This window comes from Tursiops truncatus, chromosome 10 (genome assembly GCF_011762595.2).
Source record: "Tursiops truncatus isolate mTurTru1 chromosome 10, mTurTru1.mat.Y, whole genome shotgun sequence".
Lineage (NCBI taxonomy): Eukaryota > Metazoa > Chordata > Mammalia > Artiodactyla > Delphinidae > Tursiops > Tursiops truncatus.
Window position 1 is genome coordinate 79,251,622 of NC_047043.1, and position 18,201 is coordinate 79,269,822.

Sequence of the window (18,201 nt, forward strand, 5' to 3'; positions counted from 1 at the left end):
GGCTTTTTCACGTAGCATGATGTTTTCAGGGTTCATCCATATTGTAGCATACATATATCAGAACTTCATTCCTTTTCGTGACTGAATAATATTCCACTGTAGGGACAGACCACATTTTGTTTATCCATTTATTTGTTGATGAACACTTGGGTTATTTGTATTGTCAGTAATGCTGCAGTGAAGATTGGTGTACAGGTATCCGTTTGAGTCCCTGGTTTTGGCCGTATACCTAAGAGTGGAATTGCCAAGTAGTATGTTTAACTTTGGGGGGAAACACCAGATTGTTTTCTCAGTGTGTTTTAATTAACACTTCCCTGATGACTAATGATGTTGAATATCTTTTTTGTGCTTATATTAGTGATTTGTGTAACTTTCTTTGTGAAGTGCTTGTTCAAGTCTTTTGTGCATTTTAAAAATTGGGTTATTTGTTTTTCTTTCTTTTTATGATTGAGTTTTGAAAGTCCTTTATTCTGAATAGAAGTCCTTTTTCAGATATGTGTTTTGTGAATTTTTTAGTCTGTGGCTTGTCTTTTTAGTAACAATATCTTTAAAAAAATTTTTTAATTTAAAAATTGTGATAAAATACACATAATACATACCATTTTAACCATTTTGAAGTGTACAATTCAGTTGTGTTGTGTTTTTACATTGTTGTGCAGTTGTTTTCAAAACACTTTTCATTTTGCAAACCTGAAACTCTTAAACTTGTGTAATAATCGTTAAACAACAACTCCCCTTTCCCATCTTAACCCAGCTCCCCTGCCCCCTGGCAGCCACCATTCTACTTTGTGTGCCTATGAATTTGACTATGCTAAATACCTCATATAAGTGGAATCCTTCAATATTTGTCTTTTTCTGACTTTCTTTCACTTACCATAATGTCCTCCAGGTTCATCTGTTCTGTAACGTGTCAGAATTACCTTCTTTTTAAGGCTGAATAGTATTTTGTTGTATGTATATTCCATATTTTGTGTATCCTTTCATCCATAAGTGGACACTTGGGTTGCTTCCGCCTTTTGGCTGTTCTGAATAATGCTACTATGAAAATAAATGTACAAATCTCTCTCTGAGACCTTGCTTTCAGTTCTTTAGTGTATATACCCAGAAGTAGAATTGCTGAATCACATGGTAATTCTATTTTTAATATTTTGAGGAACTGCCGTACTGTTTTCCAAGTGGCTACTCCATTTTACATTCTCACCAGTACAGGACGGGGTTCCAGTTTCTCCACATCCTTGTCCATACTTGTTTCCTTCCTCCCTCCCTCCCTCCCTTCCTTCCTCCCTTCCTTCCTTTCTTCTTTCCCTCTCTCTTTCTTTCATAGTAGTTTCATAATGAGTGATATCTCATTTTGGTTTTGATTTGCATTTTCCTAATAATTAGTAATGTTGGGCATCTTTTCATGTGCATGTTGGCTATTTGTATATCTTTTTTGGAGAAATGTCTATTCAAATCCTTTGCCCATTTGCAAAATAGGACTTTTTGTTACTGTTGAATTGTAGAAGTTGTTTGTGTATTCTGAATATTAACTCTTTATCAGATTGATGATTTGCCAATATTTTCTCCCATTCCATAGGTTACCTTTTCAATCTGTTGATTTTGTCCTTTGATGCAAAGTTTGAAATTTTAATGTAGTCCCATTTGTCTAGTTTTGTTGCCTGTGGATTGGTGTAATATCCAATAGATCATTGCCAAATCTGATATCATGAAGGTTTTCCCCTCTTCTAAGAGTTTTATGGTTTTGGGTCTTACGTTTAGATCTTTGATTCATTTGGAGTTAATTTTTTGAATATAGTGTAATGTAAGGGTCCAACTTGATTCCTTTGCATGTGAATATGCATTTTCCTAACACTACTAGTCGAAGAAATTGTCCTTTCCCCATTGAGTGGTGTTTGCACTCTTGTCCAAGATCATTCGAACATATATGCAAGGATTTATTTCTGGGCTCTTCATTCTGTTCCATTGTCTGTATGTCTGTGTTGATGCCACTCCCACCCTGTTTTGCTTACTATATCTTAGTAGAAGTTTTGATACTCTCAGTGCTCCTGCCTCTGAGATCTAATCTTACTTGAGAATCAAACTGCTCACACTCATCTCCTTCCCTATTTTATTTTGATACTCTTGTGTCCATTTAGTGCTTTCTTTGGAAAGATGCTTTTGGAATTTTAGTATGGTTTATAAACCTGAGGAGTGAGTCACTTTAAATTTTTTCTGCTTTTTGGTTACTTTCCTTTATTAGGTATACATTCTGCTCTCTATGTACAGTGCATGTCAATGAATTATAGTTGTTAAATTTAAAAATCAATATTTATTATTAGAATGCTTTCCTGGTATGTCAGATGGCAGCAGACCAGATTTGAATGGGTCTCACCTTTTTCTTTTTTTTTTTCTTTTTTAAAGAATAGTAGTCACTTTGGGGCAAAATGTTTTCAGGTCTTCAAATTCACTTGTCCTTGGTTACCACTGGGCTTGGATGGAAAAAGGAACAGAGTATTTAACAGGAGAACTGGCTTTGTTGTCTTTGCAACACTAGAATGGAAAACCCGAAATCAAGCACGGAAATTCGGACACTGTCTTGCAACAGAAAGGAGACTCCCCTTTGCGTCACTTGTAGGATCCATTGTGTTCTTTGCAGCTTATGATCAAGTCTTATTTTTTAAAACGTATTGGCATTCTAATTTGATCTGTCCATTGAGCCATAGAATTCTAGAGCTAAATGATACCTTAGAAATCGTATCTTCATATCCCTTCAGTTATATTATATATCACATTATTATTTGTTAAAGGACTATAAGGTTATAGGCATTTATTTTAAGATCATAGGATTATAAGCATTGATTGGCTTCAAGGATAATCTAGTCCAAACACTTGGTAACAGGTAAAGCGTGCTCATAATGTAATTTTGTACCTTCTTTATTTCATTAGTAATGCCCAACACTTCCTTTGCCTGTTTACCACTCAGCTTTCACTTTCTCTACTTCACATGGAATCCTCACACGCACTCTCGTATGGAGTTATTGCTATGTTTATTACTAGTGGAATCCACGTTGAATTTTAGCAGGTTTTTTCCCCTCTACATCTGCCTCTTTGATGGTAGCTGAGTCTACTGTTGCTCGCTTGTTAGGGCTCTGGGTCTTAACAACCTTATTCAAACAAAACATCTTAAATGGAGGTATTAAAAAGGTCACAACAGTGAGCCATTTTGTAACTTTTGGTGCAATAAAATGGATATGTTGTGTTTTGGAATATAAGACCTCTGAGTGCAGCTATTCATTTCATTCATCTATAAAACATTTTAGAATAACAGCTGACATCTGTATGGGGTTTAAAATGCCACGTTTTGAAGAAACATCACTGTTGTGAAACTCCAAACCAGACATGGGGCGGGAACTTGCCTTCTGACCGGCCCATGTTCTGTAGAAGCTGGGAGAAGAATTTGTTTTAGCCGTGGAGCCGTATTTGCTGGCAGTACTACTGTCACATGAGTGGAACACATTTTCATCATGTCTTCATATTGTAAATGACAAGGCATTCAGTAAGATTTTGACTTGAAGAATGTTTGAAACATTTTTACACATCAGGAGTTTATCTTATGAGGACTATTTCATTACCAGAAGCCAGAAATATTTAATTACCTGAGACAGTCAATTAATCTTGTTTTAGAGTGAAGTTGGGATTTCCTTTCGGCTCACTTTTAAAAATAAATACTCAGTAGAACAGTTTTGGCCATTTCAAATGTGTGATTTTTAAAATCACTTCTTTAAATTGAAGGAACAATTTAATGAATAACTTTTAATAGAGGAAAATGGGCAAAATGTCCATCTACAGGATTCAAAATCTGGTATTATTTATTAAGTACCAAAAAAGTGCCAATAACATACAATTCAGTTTTATGGGTTATTTTAATCAAGAAGTGAAGAAGGCTAACATTTCAGTAAGTTACAATAAGTTTTAAGTTACAGGCCTTATTACAGTAAGTTATAAGACCTTTTTTCATCTTACAAGTGTGAAATATAAGCCAAGGACTAGACAGCTTCACAGGTGAATTCTGTCAAACATTTAGAGACGAGCTAACACCTATTCTTCTCAAACTTTTCCAAAATACAGCAAAGGGAGGAACAGTCCCAAACTCATTCTATGAGGCCACCATCACCCTGATACCAAAACCAGACAAAGATGTCACAAAAAAAGAAAACTACAGGCCAGTATCAGTGATGAACATACATGCAAAAATCCTCAACAAAATACTAGCAAACAGAATCCAACAACACATTAAAAGGTATGATTACACCATGATCAAGTAGGATTTATCCCAGGAATGCAAGGATTCTTCAGTATATGCAAATCGATCAATGTGATACACCATATTAATAAATTGAAGGAGAAAAACCATATGATAATCTCAATAGATGCAGAAATAGCTTTCAACAAAATTCAGTACTCATTTATGATAAAAACTCTCCAGAAAGTAGGCATAGAGGGAACTTACCTCAACATAATAAAGACCATATATGACAAACCCACAGCCAACATTGTTCTCAATGGTGAAAAACTGAAACCATTTCCACTAAGATCAGGAGCAAGACAAGGTTGCCCACTCTCACCACTATTATTCAACATAGTTTTGGAAGTTTTAGCCACAGCAGTCAGAGAAGAAAAAGAAATAAAAGGAATCCAAATCGGAAAAGAAGAAGTAAAACTGTCACTGTTTGCAGGTGACGTGATACTATACATAGAGAATCCTAAAGATGCTACCAGAAAACTACTAGAGCTAATCAATGACTTTGGTAAAGTAGCAGGAAACAAAATTAATGCACAGAAATCTCTTGCATTCCTATACACTAATGATGAAAAATCAGAAAGAGAGATTAAGGAAACACTCCCATTTACCATTGTAACAAAAAGAATAAAATACCTGGGAATAAACCTACCTAGGGAGACAAAAGACCTGTATGCAGAAAACTATAAGACACTGATGAAAGAAATTAAAGATGACACAAAGAGATGGAGAAATATACCATGTTCTTGGATTGGAAGAATTAACATTGTGAAAATGACTATACTACTTAAAGGAATCTACAGATTCAATGTGATCCCTGTCAAACTACCAATGGCATTTTTCACAGAACTAGAACAAAAAATTGCACAATTGCTATGGAAACATGAAAGACCCCAAATAGCCAAAGCAATCTTGAGAAAGAAAAATGGAGCTGGCGGAATCAGGCTCCCTGACTTCAGACTGTACTACAAAGCTACAGTAATCAAGACAGTATGGTACTGGCACAAAAACAGAAATATAGATCAATAGATAGGATAGAAAGAGCAGAGGGAAACCCACGCACATATGGTCACCTTATCTTTGATAAAGGAGGCAAGAATATACAATGGAGAAAAGACAGCCTCTTCAGTAAGTGGTGCTGGGAAAACTGGAGAGCTACATGTAAAAGAATGAAATTAGAACACTCCCTAACACCATACATAAAAATAAACTCCAAATGGATTAAAGACCTAAATGTAAGGCCAGACACTATAAAACTCTTAGAGGAAAACATAGGCAGAACACTCTGTGACATAAATCACAGCAAGATCCTTTTGACCCACCTCCTAGGGAAATGGAAATAAACACAAAAATAAACAAATGGGACCTAATGAAACTTTAAAGCTTTTGCACAGCAAAGGAAACCATAAACACCACAAGACAACCCTCAGAATGGGAGAAAATATTTGCAAATGAAGCAACCGACAAAGGATTAATCTCCAAAATATACAGTCAACTCATGCAGCTCAATACAAAAAACACAAACAACCCAATCCAAAAATGGGCAGAAGACCTAAATAGACATTTCTTCAAAGAAGATATACAGGTTGCCAGCAAACACATGAAAGGATGCTCAACACCACTAATCAGTAGAGAAATGCAAATCAAAACTACAGTGAGAGGGCTCCCCTGGTGGCGCAGTGGTTGAGGGTCCGCCTTCCGATGCAGGGGATGCGGGTTTGTGCCCCGGTCCGGGAGGGTCCCACATGCCGTGGAGTGGCTGGTCCCGTGGACCATGGCCGCTGGGCCTGCGCGTCCAGAGCCTGTGCTCCACAGAGGGAGAGGCCACAACAGTGAGAGGCCTGCATACCACAAAAAAAAAAAAACAAGAAAAACTACAGTGAGATATCACCTCACACTGGTCAGAATGGCCATCATCAAAAAATCTACAAACAAAATATGCTGGAAAGGGTGTAGAGAAGAGGGGACCCTCTTGCACTTTTGGTGGAAATGTAAATTGATACAGGCATATGGAAAACAGTATGGAGGTTTGTTAAAAAACTAAAGATAGAACTACCATATGACCCAGCAATCCCACTACCTGGCATATACCCTGAGAAAACCATAATTCAAAAAGAGTCACGCGGGCTCCCCTGGTGGCGCAGTGGTTGAGAATCCACCTGCCGATGCAGGGGACACGGGTTCGTGCCCCGGTCTGGGAAGATCCCACATGCTGCGAAGTGGCTGGGCCCGTGAGCCATGGCCGCTGAGCCTGTGCTCCGCAACGGGAGAGGCCACAACAGTGAGAGGCCTGCGTACCGCAAAAAAAAAAAAAAAAAAAAAAAAGAAAGAAAAAAGAGTCACGCACCACAATGTTCATTGCAGCACTGTTTACAATAGCCAGGACATGGAAGCAACCTAAGTGTCCATCGAGAGATGAATGGATAAAGAAGATGGGGCATACAATGGAATATTACTCAACCATAAAAAGAAATGGAATTGAGTTATTTGTAGTGAGGTGGATGGACCTAGAGTCTGTCATACAGAGTGAAGTAAGTCAGAAAGAGAAAAACAAATATTGTATGCTAACACATATATATGGAATCTAAAAAAAAAAAAAATTTGTTCTGAAGAACCTAGGGACAGGACAGGAATAAAGACACAGATGTAGAGAATGGACTTAAGGACACGGGGCAGGGGAAGGGTAAGCTGGGACGAAGTGAGAGAGTGGCATTGACACATACACATTACCAAATATAAAATAGATAGCTAGTGGGAAGCAGCCGCATAGCACAGGGAGATCAGCTCGGTGCTTTGTGACCACCTAGAGGGGTGGGATAGGGAGGGTGAGAGGGAGATGCAAGAGGGAGGGGATATGGGGATATAAGTATACGTATAGCTGATTCACTTTGTTATACAGCAGAAATTAACACAGCAATGTAAAGCAATTATACTCCAATAAAGATGTTTAAAAAATGTGAAGTATTTACATTCTTGTTAAAATGTGACATATTTACAGTTGGGAGGAGACAGTACAAAGAAGAAAATTAAAGTCATCTCTAATCCCGCTAACCGTTAGTCCTCTTTGGTATTTTATTACATCTTACAAATTTTAAAAAATGGAAGGTCCAGTGGTTAGGACTCATCACTTCCACTGCAGGGGTCCCAGGTTTGATCCCTGGTGGGGGAACTAATATCCCACAAGCATGCAGCGCAGCCAAAAAAAGAAATGAAAACTACAGTCCGTCTTTTGGGTTTTGATAATTTAATTGAAAATACAGCATTTTAGTGTCAGAATGGACAGTGTCAGATGCTTTCATGTTTTGGTGACAAAAAAGCTCAACTAAGTTTGTCTCCTATTATGGAACTTTGATGTACAGGATGGGGCGCTTGCTTATTTATGAAGATGACAATATTGCGTGAGATTTTAGTTTGTCAACTTAAACTAGTTTATTGACATTGATTTTTCTTTTTTTTTCCCTCTCTCACTACCATTTCCTGCCTCAATGGAAGTCAGATTTTTCTTTCTGTGACCACTGTCAAGCCCAGGGCCATCATTTCTTCCAGCAGAATAAGACAGATGATGCTAGACTCTTAATTTCTGGTTAAATATAAATATTTTGGAAGTAATTTAGTGCTCTTAATTCATGGGAAGGTAAATACCCATTAATCCCTTCAACATTGTGGTCTCTGACACATACACACACACACACTCACTTACACTCACATTCCCCTATGCATATTGTTTTTGATCAAAGTCCACATTTACTTTTCACTTACAACTGAACTGGATACAGAGCAACTATACTGGTGCCATGACCTGCTTGAGCAGTAGCATCCCTTATGTAGGCCCAGTGGATAGTGTGTGGATATTATTACCTAGGCTAGTGAGTAGGGTCCCCTGGAGTTCAGGTATTTTTACTTTAGGAAATATGGAGGGTGGGGTTCTATTTTAGAATTTTAGAAAGTTTAATTAAAAGCACATAGATTACACTGGGGGTGAATTTATATGCAGGCAAATCCAATAAGATGTCTTTTAGGTAGAGTAGTAGTCAGACAGGGGCCTGTAGTCAGATTGTCTGGGCTTTTTACTTCCTGTGTGCTTTAGGCAAGTTAAACAGCATCTCTGAACCTCCATTTCTTGATCTGTAAAATGGGGATGGTAATAATACCCATCTTACAGGGTTGTTGTGAGGATTCGGTGAAATAAAAGCTATGAAGTGCTGATGGGCACAGTGCCTGGCATGTGAAAGGTGCTTGGTAACAATTCTAGCTTATTGCTATACAGCTAATTGTAAATCCTTAGTCTAAGAATGGTGATTGTCTTCACTGCTAGAGATGACTCTTCTCCCTGACCAAGCTTGAGACTAAATCAGGCTGTCAGGCCCAACTGTTTAGAGCCCTCACTCTTCCACATTGAGAAGCCCTTCCTTCCTTCCCACGCCCGTGTTCTGTCCCCAGACCTTGCTTCTCAGCTTCCTCCTGCAAGTGGCTCTGTCTGCTTCCTCTTCTTCCTCTCCTCCCATCCACCTGCCTTGTCCCCTCTGTCCTTCCTTACTCCTCTCCCTCTCCTTTCCTTCTCTCTCCCCTCCTCCCCTTTTCCGCTCTTCCCTTTCTCCTTTCCTCCCCTTCCCCTCCTTTCCTCCACTACCCTGTTCCTGTGCTCCCCGCTCCCCCACTCTTTCTCCCCCTCCCTGCTTCTCTTTTCAACCCTGACACGTGGCCCGCTGAGCAGCAGACAGCTCAAACTCTTAAGCGGGAAAATGTCACATATTTAAAGTCTTCATTACCTGTGATGGAAAACACTTATTTTCTCATTTCTTTAAGCAGCCTGACACTCTTCATATTGAGCTGCTCTTTCAGTTTCAAGAGGGCATCATTTTATGTCCCTTGGGCTGAAAAACTTAGTAGATTTTACAGGCAGTTACCGTTTAACTCTGTTTCTAAAAACTATGCATCCTGTACTTATAAATTTAATGGTAGCTTTATTATGTACATAAAGTTAAAATGAAATAATGTTTCTGAATAATAATTATAGGTTCATATAGTCATGCTAAGCAAACTGATCTTTCCTGCCTAATTTGTTTGATTTTTTTTTTTTTTTCTCTTCAGATTCCTTTCTCATTGGTCCAGTTTCCCCTGTGGGAGTCCTTAAAAGTAAGTTTTCCAATCTTCATATAAAACTTCTCTCTAATTATCTTATGATCATTAATACCCAGTAGTTTCGGTGTGGAATAGTAGAATATAATATTGAGTAGCGGTTTAAAAACTCAAAACTATTAGGAGTTGGAAATATTTTGTGAGTGGGATTTACATGCCAGTTCAGTGTTTTAAACTTGTTTAGGTGTCTGTGGTCTGGGAAATAAGCAGAGCAGGCATAACTGACATCCTGAGATGTTTAGAAAAAACTTTGCTTTCCTCTGTATTGTAACTCTTTTTTCCATCCACTTGAATTTTATTTCACTTCACTGTGTGTGTGTGTGTGTGTGTGTGTGTGTGTAGAGGTTAAGAAATAACAGTGAGGGTAAATGGAAAAGGAAGGAAAGCAAGGCTCTGAATATTTGTAGGCCTAGAAGGCCAAGACCTTCCCGCCCACATCTAATGGTGGGTGGGAGTGGGGAGGGGCTTGGTTTCTGAAGGCCCCTTCTGTCTTTCCTGCTCACCAGGCCTAGGAACCCTCAGTGAGAAGGAGCAGAGTGTGGGGAGTTGTGAGTCAGCCTTGGACTCATATGTTTAAAAACAAACAATTAAATGAAAATTTGAAAGCCTTTGTTCAAAACATGCAGACATTGTATTTGTTTTTCATCTCCTGGTGCAATGATTTCAAAAATTGCGGCTCACGGTATGAATTATGTGGTGTTTGTCAGCATTTTAAAGACAACAACAAAAGGGAAAATAATAGCATCTTATGAGGTAAGGTTAAGTCTTGCTTTGTCAAACTTCAGTGTTGTGTGTACATATATACATGCATCTGTGTACTGGGTCGCAATGTGAAATGTATTTCTCACTGTGGATAGTGATCAAAAGAATCTGAAAACCCTTGTTCAAATGAAAATGGTTTATAAATGACCAAACTGTAAAATGGCAAAGTACCTAGGTAGGCATTTGATAATACAAAAAATAAAGGAATTACTCTCATAATTGTATAGCGTTAGTCATCATGGAGTGCTCAAAGAAAATGTCTTTGGAAGAATAACAGTTACTTGGACTCTGAAAAATATTCTGTTGAAGTTACATACTAAGGATAATAAAATGAGACAAAACATTATTCATAAAAATAAACTCAGCAATATTAAGTATTGAGAAATACTTCTTATAAATGATCTGATTTTAAGGAGTAGTACAGTTCATTTAATGCAGATTTTGGGATCTTTCATGGTTGTTTTGTTTTTGTCTTTACTGTTTTCCGTGTGGCACACGGTGAAAATGGATTTCTCTGGCAGTGTTTCCGGGTGTGATGTAACAGCTATCCAATGAGAAGGTCACATTCCATAAGCATAACACCTCTCTATTTTTGTGTATGACAAAAGACAATGGAGCAACAGCTGTCCAGCAAACAAGACTCACTTTATTAGTGTCTCAATAAGCAGCATTCACGTGGCTTCTGCACTGTATCTAAGATACTTAGGCCCAGTTTCTGCACAGGAATGTTTTGAGGCCCAAAGAGGGAAAAAGCATGGGATTTGTTTCTTTGCAGTATTCAGGACATTTGCAGTATGCTAGCTAGTTAAGAAATGTCTAGGCTTCCTTGGTAGCGCAGTGGTTAAGAATCCGCCTGCCAATGCAGGGGACACGGGTTCGAGCCCTGGTCCGGGAAGATCCCACATGCCGCGGAGCAACTAAGCCCGTGCGCCACAACTACTGAGCCTGCGCTCTAGAGCCCGTGAGCCACAACTACTGAGCCCACATGCCTAGAGCCCGTGCTCCGCAACAAGAGAAGCCACTACAACGAGAAGCCCTCGCACCACAATGAAGAGTAGCCCCCGCTCGCCGCAACTAGAGAAAGCCCGCGCACAGCAACAAAGACCCAGTGCAGCCATAAATAAATGAATGAATGTATGTATGTCTAGAATTTTTCAGAGTGATCATAGATAACAATGTTGAGCTTTAATACTTTTCTTTGAGCCAATGTTAAGATGCCATAGTTTTTTTTTTCTTTTTGTCGGATTTATTGAGGAATAATCTTCATACAGGAAAACTCCTTTTAAGTGTACATTTTTACAGGTTTTGACAAATATGACTACCACCCTAAACAAAATGTAATATCATCACCCTTTTCCAGAATATCATATAAATAGAGTCACACACTGTGTAGTGTTTTGTTCCTGGCTTCTTTCATTTAATATGAAAGACGAGATTCATTCCTGTTTTATCCCGTACCAGTAGTTTGCTCCTTAGTGGTGCTGAGTAGCATTTCATTGTGTACACGTACTATAATTTGTTTAGCCAGTTACTAGTTGATACACGTTCGAGTTGTTGATGATTATGGATGAAGCTGCTACAAATATTTGTACGTGGGTATTTGTATGGATATATGGTTTTGTTTCTCTTGGGTAATTAGCTAGGAATGGGATTGCTGGGTCATAGGGAAAATATAAGTTTAATTTATAAGAAACTCTCACAGTGTTTTCCAAGGTGGCTGTCCCATTTTCCAGCAATGTGTGAGAGTTCCAGTTGCTCTGCATCCATGTCATTGTTTGTTATTATTAGATTAAATAAAACTTTACCCATTCTGATAGTTGTGTAGTGGTATCTCATTGTGGTTTTAATTTGCAGTTCTCTCAGGGCTAAATAATATTGAGCATCTTTTCGTATAATAGTGTGTTGTTTTTTTTTAAACATCCAAATGTGAAATCACAGTGCTTTGTAAAAGCAGACAATATTTGGCATGTCTTTTATTTTTGTATTTATGAGTTTATCCATTTACATTTGCTTCTGCAACCATAGAGACACTGTATTATACGGAAGGGTTTCTCTATTATGTTTATGTGGAAATACTGCTAAGAAAAAATTTTCTCAGCAAGGACTTCGGCAGATTGTGTGCACATTGTGCTATAAGGAGTGGGACTCTGGAGGTAGGGGGTGGCCACTATCATCTTAAACTTATTCTGCCTAAAATCGATGGTATCGCCTTCTAAAATCACTTCCTCCTGCTGTCTCCCTGATTTCTGTTAATCATACTACTATTCTCCTGACCCCTTTGGTCTCAAATCCCAGGTTAAATCTGATCCTCTTTTTCTCTGTCACTCACCAAGTTGTGTTCACTCTGACTTTTTGAAACCTGTGGCCTCCTTTTTTTTTTTTATCAGATTCTTACTAACTTATGCCTGGACTTAGTTAACACTCATCTGTTCTACACATTGAATTTGTGTGATCTTCCTTAAACATCTCTTTGAAGTTCCCAGAAATGTATAACTTTCTAAAACTCTAAAGCATGAAGTTGTTGGCACTCAGGGATGTCCATACTGTGTCCTTAACTGTTTTTTTCCATCTCCCTTCCCCTTACACTTTTTTTTTTGCTTTCCCTCCTTTCCTTCCTTTCCTTCCAACCAGAATAGCCTCCTTACTGCCCCTTTTCTTTGGCTTCCTTCTGCAATGGGCTTTCACGGATCGAATGCTATGCATCTTTTAAAGCCAGCTCAGTTTTTTTCTCGTGCTTGAAGTCTTCCAATCCAGACCCTGAAGGTTTACCCTTATAGCTAACATTTGCCTGTATGGCTGATTGGTATTTATTCGTGTACTGTATTGCATTGAAAACATCTTAGAACTGAGCTTTAGCACATTCTGATAAGGCCTGAACCCCTTCTATTTATAGAAAAGTGACAGATGCCATTAGTGTACATGTATTGCCTGCCTGCTGTGAGTTAGACACTGTTTCATTTCACAGCAATTCAAAGATGAGTAAGATGTAGCTGATGCCCTTGAGGAGTTTTTACTCTATCAGAGAAGCACATACCCACAGATAACTCCAAGGTAACGTGTCTGTAATTGAAGACCACCCAAGGCACTGTGGGAGCCAGCCCCCCTGACTCCCCAAATCATGTCATTTCACTACCTCATTTCTTATGTTTTCTTTTTTTTTTAATAGTACATATGCTTACAAAAAAGATTTAGATGAAAGAAGACTAAACATCATAAAGAGGAGGGGAAGTAAAAGGGGTAGATCATCATATCCAGAACCTCTGAGAAGATCATTTTCCTTTAAGATTTATATTGAGTTTGGAACTTTTCTAGTAGCCCAACAAGAAGAGAAACACGATGGATTACATGGTTCTCTTATCTGACAAATAACCAAAGCTTATTATTTCATGTTGTCCCTTGGCTTTGAATACCCTGTGTATATGGCTGACTTGCACGTTTAAAGCTCTATCGTGGACCACTTGCTCTGAGTTACAGCCTCACATGACCAACTTCCTAGGTGACACCCTTACTCAGGGTGTCTCAGGGGAACCAGCTCAGAACAGAACACTTGGTTTTTATTCCCCTTCTCCCCAACCTGTTCCTTCCCAGGTGTCTCCTTCTCCGTAAGTAGAACACATGTCTGTTGCTTGCTAAAGTAGAAACTTAAGAATGACTCCACAGTTCTCTCTTTCCCTCATCATCCAGCCCATCAGAACAGTCCACTGTTTTTTTTTTTTTACATTTATTTTTACGTTATTATTTATTTTTGGCTGCGTTGGGTCTTTTTTGCTGTGTGCGGGCATTCTGTAGTTGCGGAGAGCCGGGGCTACTCTTCGTTGCGGTGCGTGGACTTTTCATTGAGGGGGTTTCTCTTGCTGCGGAGCACGGGCTCTAGGCGTGTGGGCTTCAGTAGTTGTGGCTCGCGGGCTAGAGCACAGGCTCAGTAGTTGTGGCGCTCGGGCTTAGCTGCTCTGCGGCATGTGGGATCTTCCCGGACCAGGGCTCAAACCCGTGTCCCCTGCATTGGCAGGCGGATTCTTAACCACTGTGCCACCAGGAAAGTCCCCAGAGAGTCCACTGTTGTGATTGAAGCCTCTAACTCATCTCTTGCTTGAGTTGCCACGTTGGCCTCTCCAATGCTCTCTCTGATTCCATTCTTGCTTCTCTAAAATATCTTCTCTTCACAACAGCCAGAGTGATCTTTTAAAGAAATAAATCATATCATACCACTCTCTGCTAAAAGCCTTCAGTGACACCTCTTTGAAAGAAGAGTAAAATCCAGAGTTTAAACTGTGGTTGACAGGGTCTCGTGTCATCCGCCCCTCCTACCTCACCGACGTTATCCCACAGCACCCGCCCACTACACTCCAGCCTCCCCATGTCCACGTCCTGCCCTGCAGTCCGGCTAGCCTCCCTCTGTTCTGTTCGGACTCGCCAGGCTGCTCCTTACCCGAGGGCCTTTAAGTTTGTTGTGCCCTCTGCCAGAAATATTCTTTATTCATTTATTCTGCACATTGTTACTGAGTACCTACTATGTGCCTACGGCCTGGGGAATATAGTGATCAACAGGGTTGACAAAAATCCCTCATCAAGCTTTCACTCTGGCTCTTTCCCTAGGCTTTTCTCACGTCCAAATCTTTCTTGTTCTTTAGTCTTAGATCATGTCACTTCAGAGAGGCATTCCCTGTCCACCCATCTTTAAAGTAGGACCTTCCCATCTTCCCTGCTCAGTAAACACAGCACCTGTTTATTTCCTTTGTAGCATTTAAATAGTTTATTTAGTTATGCACTTATTGACGCCCAAATACTTATAAAAAACACGTTGTGTGTTGAGCAGATAATATGCCAGGCACTGTGCTGAGGAGTATACTATATATTCCTTAGCATCTTATTCACGTGACGTACAACTCAGAGAGACAGGTCCTGTTGTCTTCCCCACTAAAACAGGGAAACCAGGGCTCAGAGAGATTGTCTTCCATCTGCCAAACTAAGTTCTCAGTTTTCTGTCCAGCACCCTTTTACTGTATTAACATTGATTTTATTACTACAGTCATGATCATTAAGAATCATAATATGTAGCGTTTCTCAAAGTTACAGTGTGCCCAGCACTGTGCTAATCACTTTCCATGGATTATCTCCTATTAATCTTCATGGCAATTCTTTGAGGTGGGTGCTCTTACCGTTTTCATTTTGCAGATGTGGAAACTGAAGAAGAGTTTGAGTGCCTTGCCCAAGGCCTCAGGAACACTCAGTGTTAAGGGGTACATCCAGGATTTGAACCCAGACAGTCTGACTCCAGAGTTGATGTCCTTAATTATTTTACACATAACTTTGCACATAGCGTACAATATCTTTAAGAATGTCGTTGCTGTTTCATATGTTCAAAGGTTGGTAAAAAGTTGAGATGGTTGTATTATATCTAATCAGCTTATTTCAGGCATTTCTGCAAATTGTGTTGATTCTTTAACTTGATGACATAAAACTTAAAAGCCCTGGCTACCATATTTCTTAGACCAGCCTCCCTTCCTCCCCTCCCCCAAACCATCCCCGGTTCTGCTGTACTTGGGCAAGGGTTAAACAGTGTTTGCTTCAGGAAGCAGTCAGCTCCGAGGGACCGACATGGGGCAGCACAGATAGTTTATGGGGATGAGTGGAGCCAGACTACATTTTCCGCGTGTTTGTGTTTTAATTTCTTGTAGGACTTGGCTTTTTGGAGGAAGAAACTTTGTCTTCTGATCGTTTATATTCTTTGTAGTTCTGACTTTTACACAGCAGGTGTTTATGACTATTTACTAATTGTTTGGAGGTTAGCATTCTTTCTTTTTCAAGGTCAAAGCAAAGTTGGGTAGCTGTATACATTAACCGTTTTATTTAAAAGTAGTTTCTTTTAGAAGTATGATGACAGCTCTAACACACAGATGTATTCTCACTGAGCCTTTGGCAAACAATACACATATTTTGAAAGGATATGATAAAATTTCCTATAAGAATGTCAGATTTGTTTTAGTGTCTGAATATATAGAGAAGTGTAGAGGATTATTAAGAATGCTGCCAGGTCTAAGTAGTTTTGCTTCTAGCCACAAGGTGTTACAAAGGTGCAAAGCAGTAACTAGAAGAAATGCAAACCTTAACCTCAGATGCAACCTTTGAAGCAAAATGAAAATAAAATCAGTTTGGTTATGTAAAATTTTCACATTATGCTGATGATTTTCTAAAATGAAATCATAGCTTTGTAACAGAAATCAGGGGCCAGTGGATTATCATTTCAGTTATAGGACAGTGTATAAAATCAATACATTTTAGAAGTCTTTTAAACAGCCAGTACTTTATAAAAACTATATTTTTATTCAAATTGAAGGGTAACTTGTTTATTGTTGTTGATTCTTATTTTTTAAATTAATTAATTGATTTTTGGCTGCATTGGGTCTTCTTTGCTGCATGCAGGCTTTCTCTAGTTGCAGTGAGCGGGGGCTCCTCTTTGTTGCGGTGCATGGGCTTATCATTGTGGTGGCTTCTTTGGTTGCGGAGCACAGGCTCTAGGCGCGTGGGCTTCAGTAGTTGTGGCTTGTGGGCTCAGTAGTTGTGGCACACGGGCTTAGTTGGTACGCGGCATGTGGAATCTTCCTGGACCAGGGCTTGAACCCATGTCCCCTGCATTGGCAGGCGGATTCTTAATCACTGCGCCACCAGGGAAGTCCTGATTCTTATTTTAATAATAGTTAAAGTGTCTTTTATCACTCCATCCGCAACATTCTCCCATACCTTTAGTATATGAACAAAATGATAGTAATTTAGAAGGTGCTCATGCTCAGGGTCTCCACTGCATCATTTTATGAGACTGGGACAATCTGGTATCTGCACAGACATGTTTGATCAGAACATAGATTCCTGTGAAGGCATATTAAAGAATGAGAAGGGAATGATAACAGAGTAAAAATGATTGTGTGTGATTTTTACTGCACTGTTTGTCCCCTAAATTAAATACAGCATGTCAAGATGGAAGAAAACTCCTAAAAATAAGAGCAAAATATTTTATGTCCAGATCACCAGCAAAGTCAGAGTCTGAGATGCTGATTAGGATTTTAGGAAAATGTCATTATAATGAAGCAGACATCTTTTTTAACAATTTAAAAATATGAGAACTTTTGAATTCTTAAAGACAGATGGTTAAAAAGAGATGGCAAAGAAAACTAAGTAAGGAAGGAATGATGTGTAGCAAAGCCTGACAGGATGGATGGAAAGGGTGTCACTTCTGAGGCTCTGGATCCTTCTCCCATCTCCTCCTTTGGACCGGTGTACTCAGCTGCCTGGTGTCCTGCTGTACTTACAGTTGTGAAGCCAAAGCAGTAACAACACCTAATATGTTCCTTGCAGGTTCCATTACTTTCAACCGAGTTAAGATTTAACCTTGCCTCATGGGTCCCACAGGCTAGTGGGTTAGGGTCCTTTGTCAAAAAACAATAAAATGCACACCAGGATTCCTCCTTTGTCATCTTCTTTTGGATGTTTCTCTTCTGTTTATGCAAGTTTGTGAGCAAAATAAGATAAATATGCTCATTTAGATACAACATTCCTGTGATGAATCAAATTGACTTTTTTTGGCTGAGACAAAGTGTGAGAAAGGAATTAAACACACTTTATTTTAATCAGATTATCAAACAAATATATATTAAAAAGCACTTTTTATTTATTTATTTATATTTTAAACATCTTTATTGGAGTGTAATTGCTTTACAATGATGTGTTACTTTCTGCTTTATAACAAAGTGAATCAGTTATACATATACATATGTCCCCATATCTCTTCCCTCTTGCTTCTCCCTCCCTCCTACCCTCCCTATCCCACCCCTCTAGGTGGTCACAAAGCACCGAGCTGATCTCCCTGTGCTATGTGGCTGCTTCCCACTAGCTATTTTACTTCTGGTAGTGTATATATGTCCATGCCATCCTCTCACTTTGTCACAGCTTACCCTTCCCCCTCCCCATATCCTCAACTCCATTCTCTAGTAGGTCTGTGTCTTTATTCCCGTCTTGCCCCTAGG

The 18,201-nt window shown here is 39.2% G+C and overlaps 1 protein-coding gene across 7 annotated transcripts in view; it reads left to right on the top strand.

Annotated features, from left to right (window-relative positions):
* The window catches only part of SLC25A26 (solute carrier family 25 member 26), a 139,946-nt gene that overhangs the window by 97,945 nt on the left and 23,800 nt on the right, over window positions 1-18,201 (top strand). For all 7 annotated transcript variants that reach the window (XR_012323882.1, XM_073787526.1, XM_019947617.3 and 4 more), the window contains one exon: window positions 9,371-9,415. Coding sequence is in view for 6 of the 7 variants with exons in the window: in XM_073787526.1 (XP_073643627.1) it covers window positions 9,371-9,415 (45 nt within the window). In the remaining variant the exon portion in view is untranslated. The remainder of the gene's footprint in view (window positions 1-9,370; window positions 9,416-18,201) is intronic.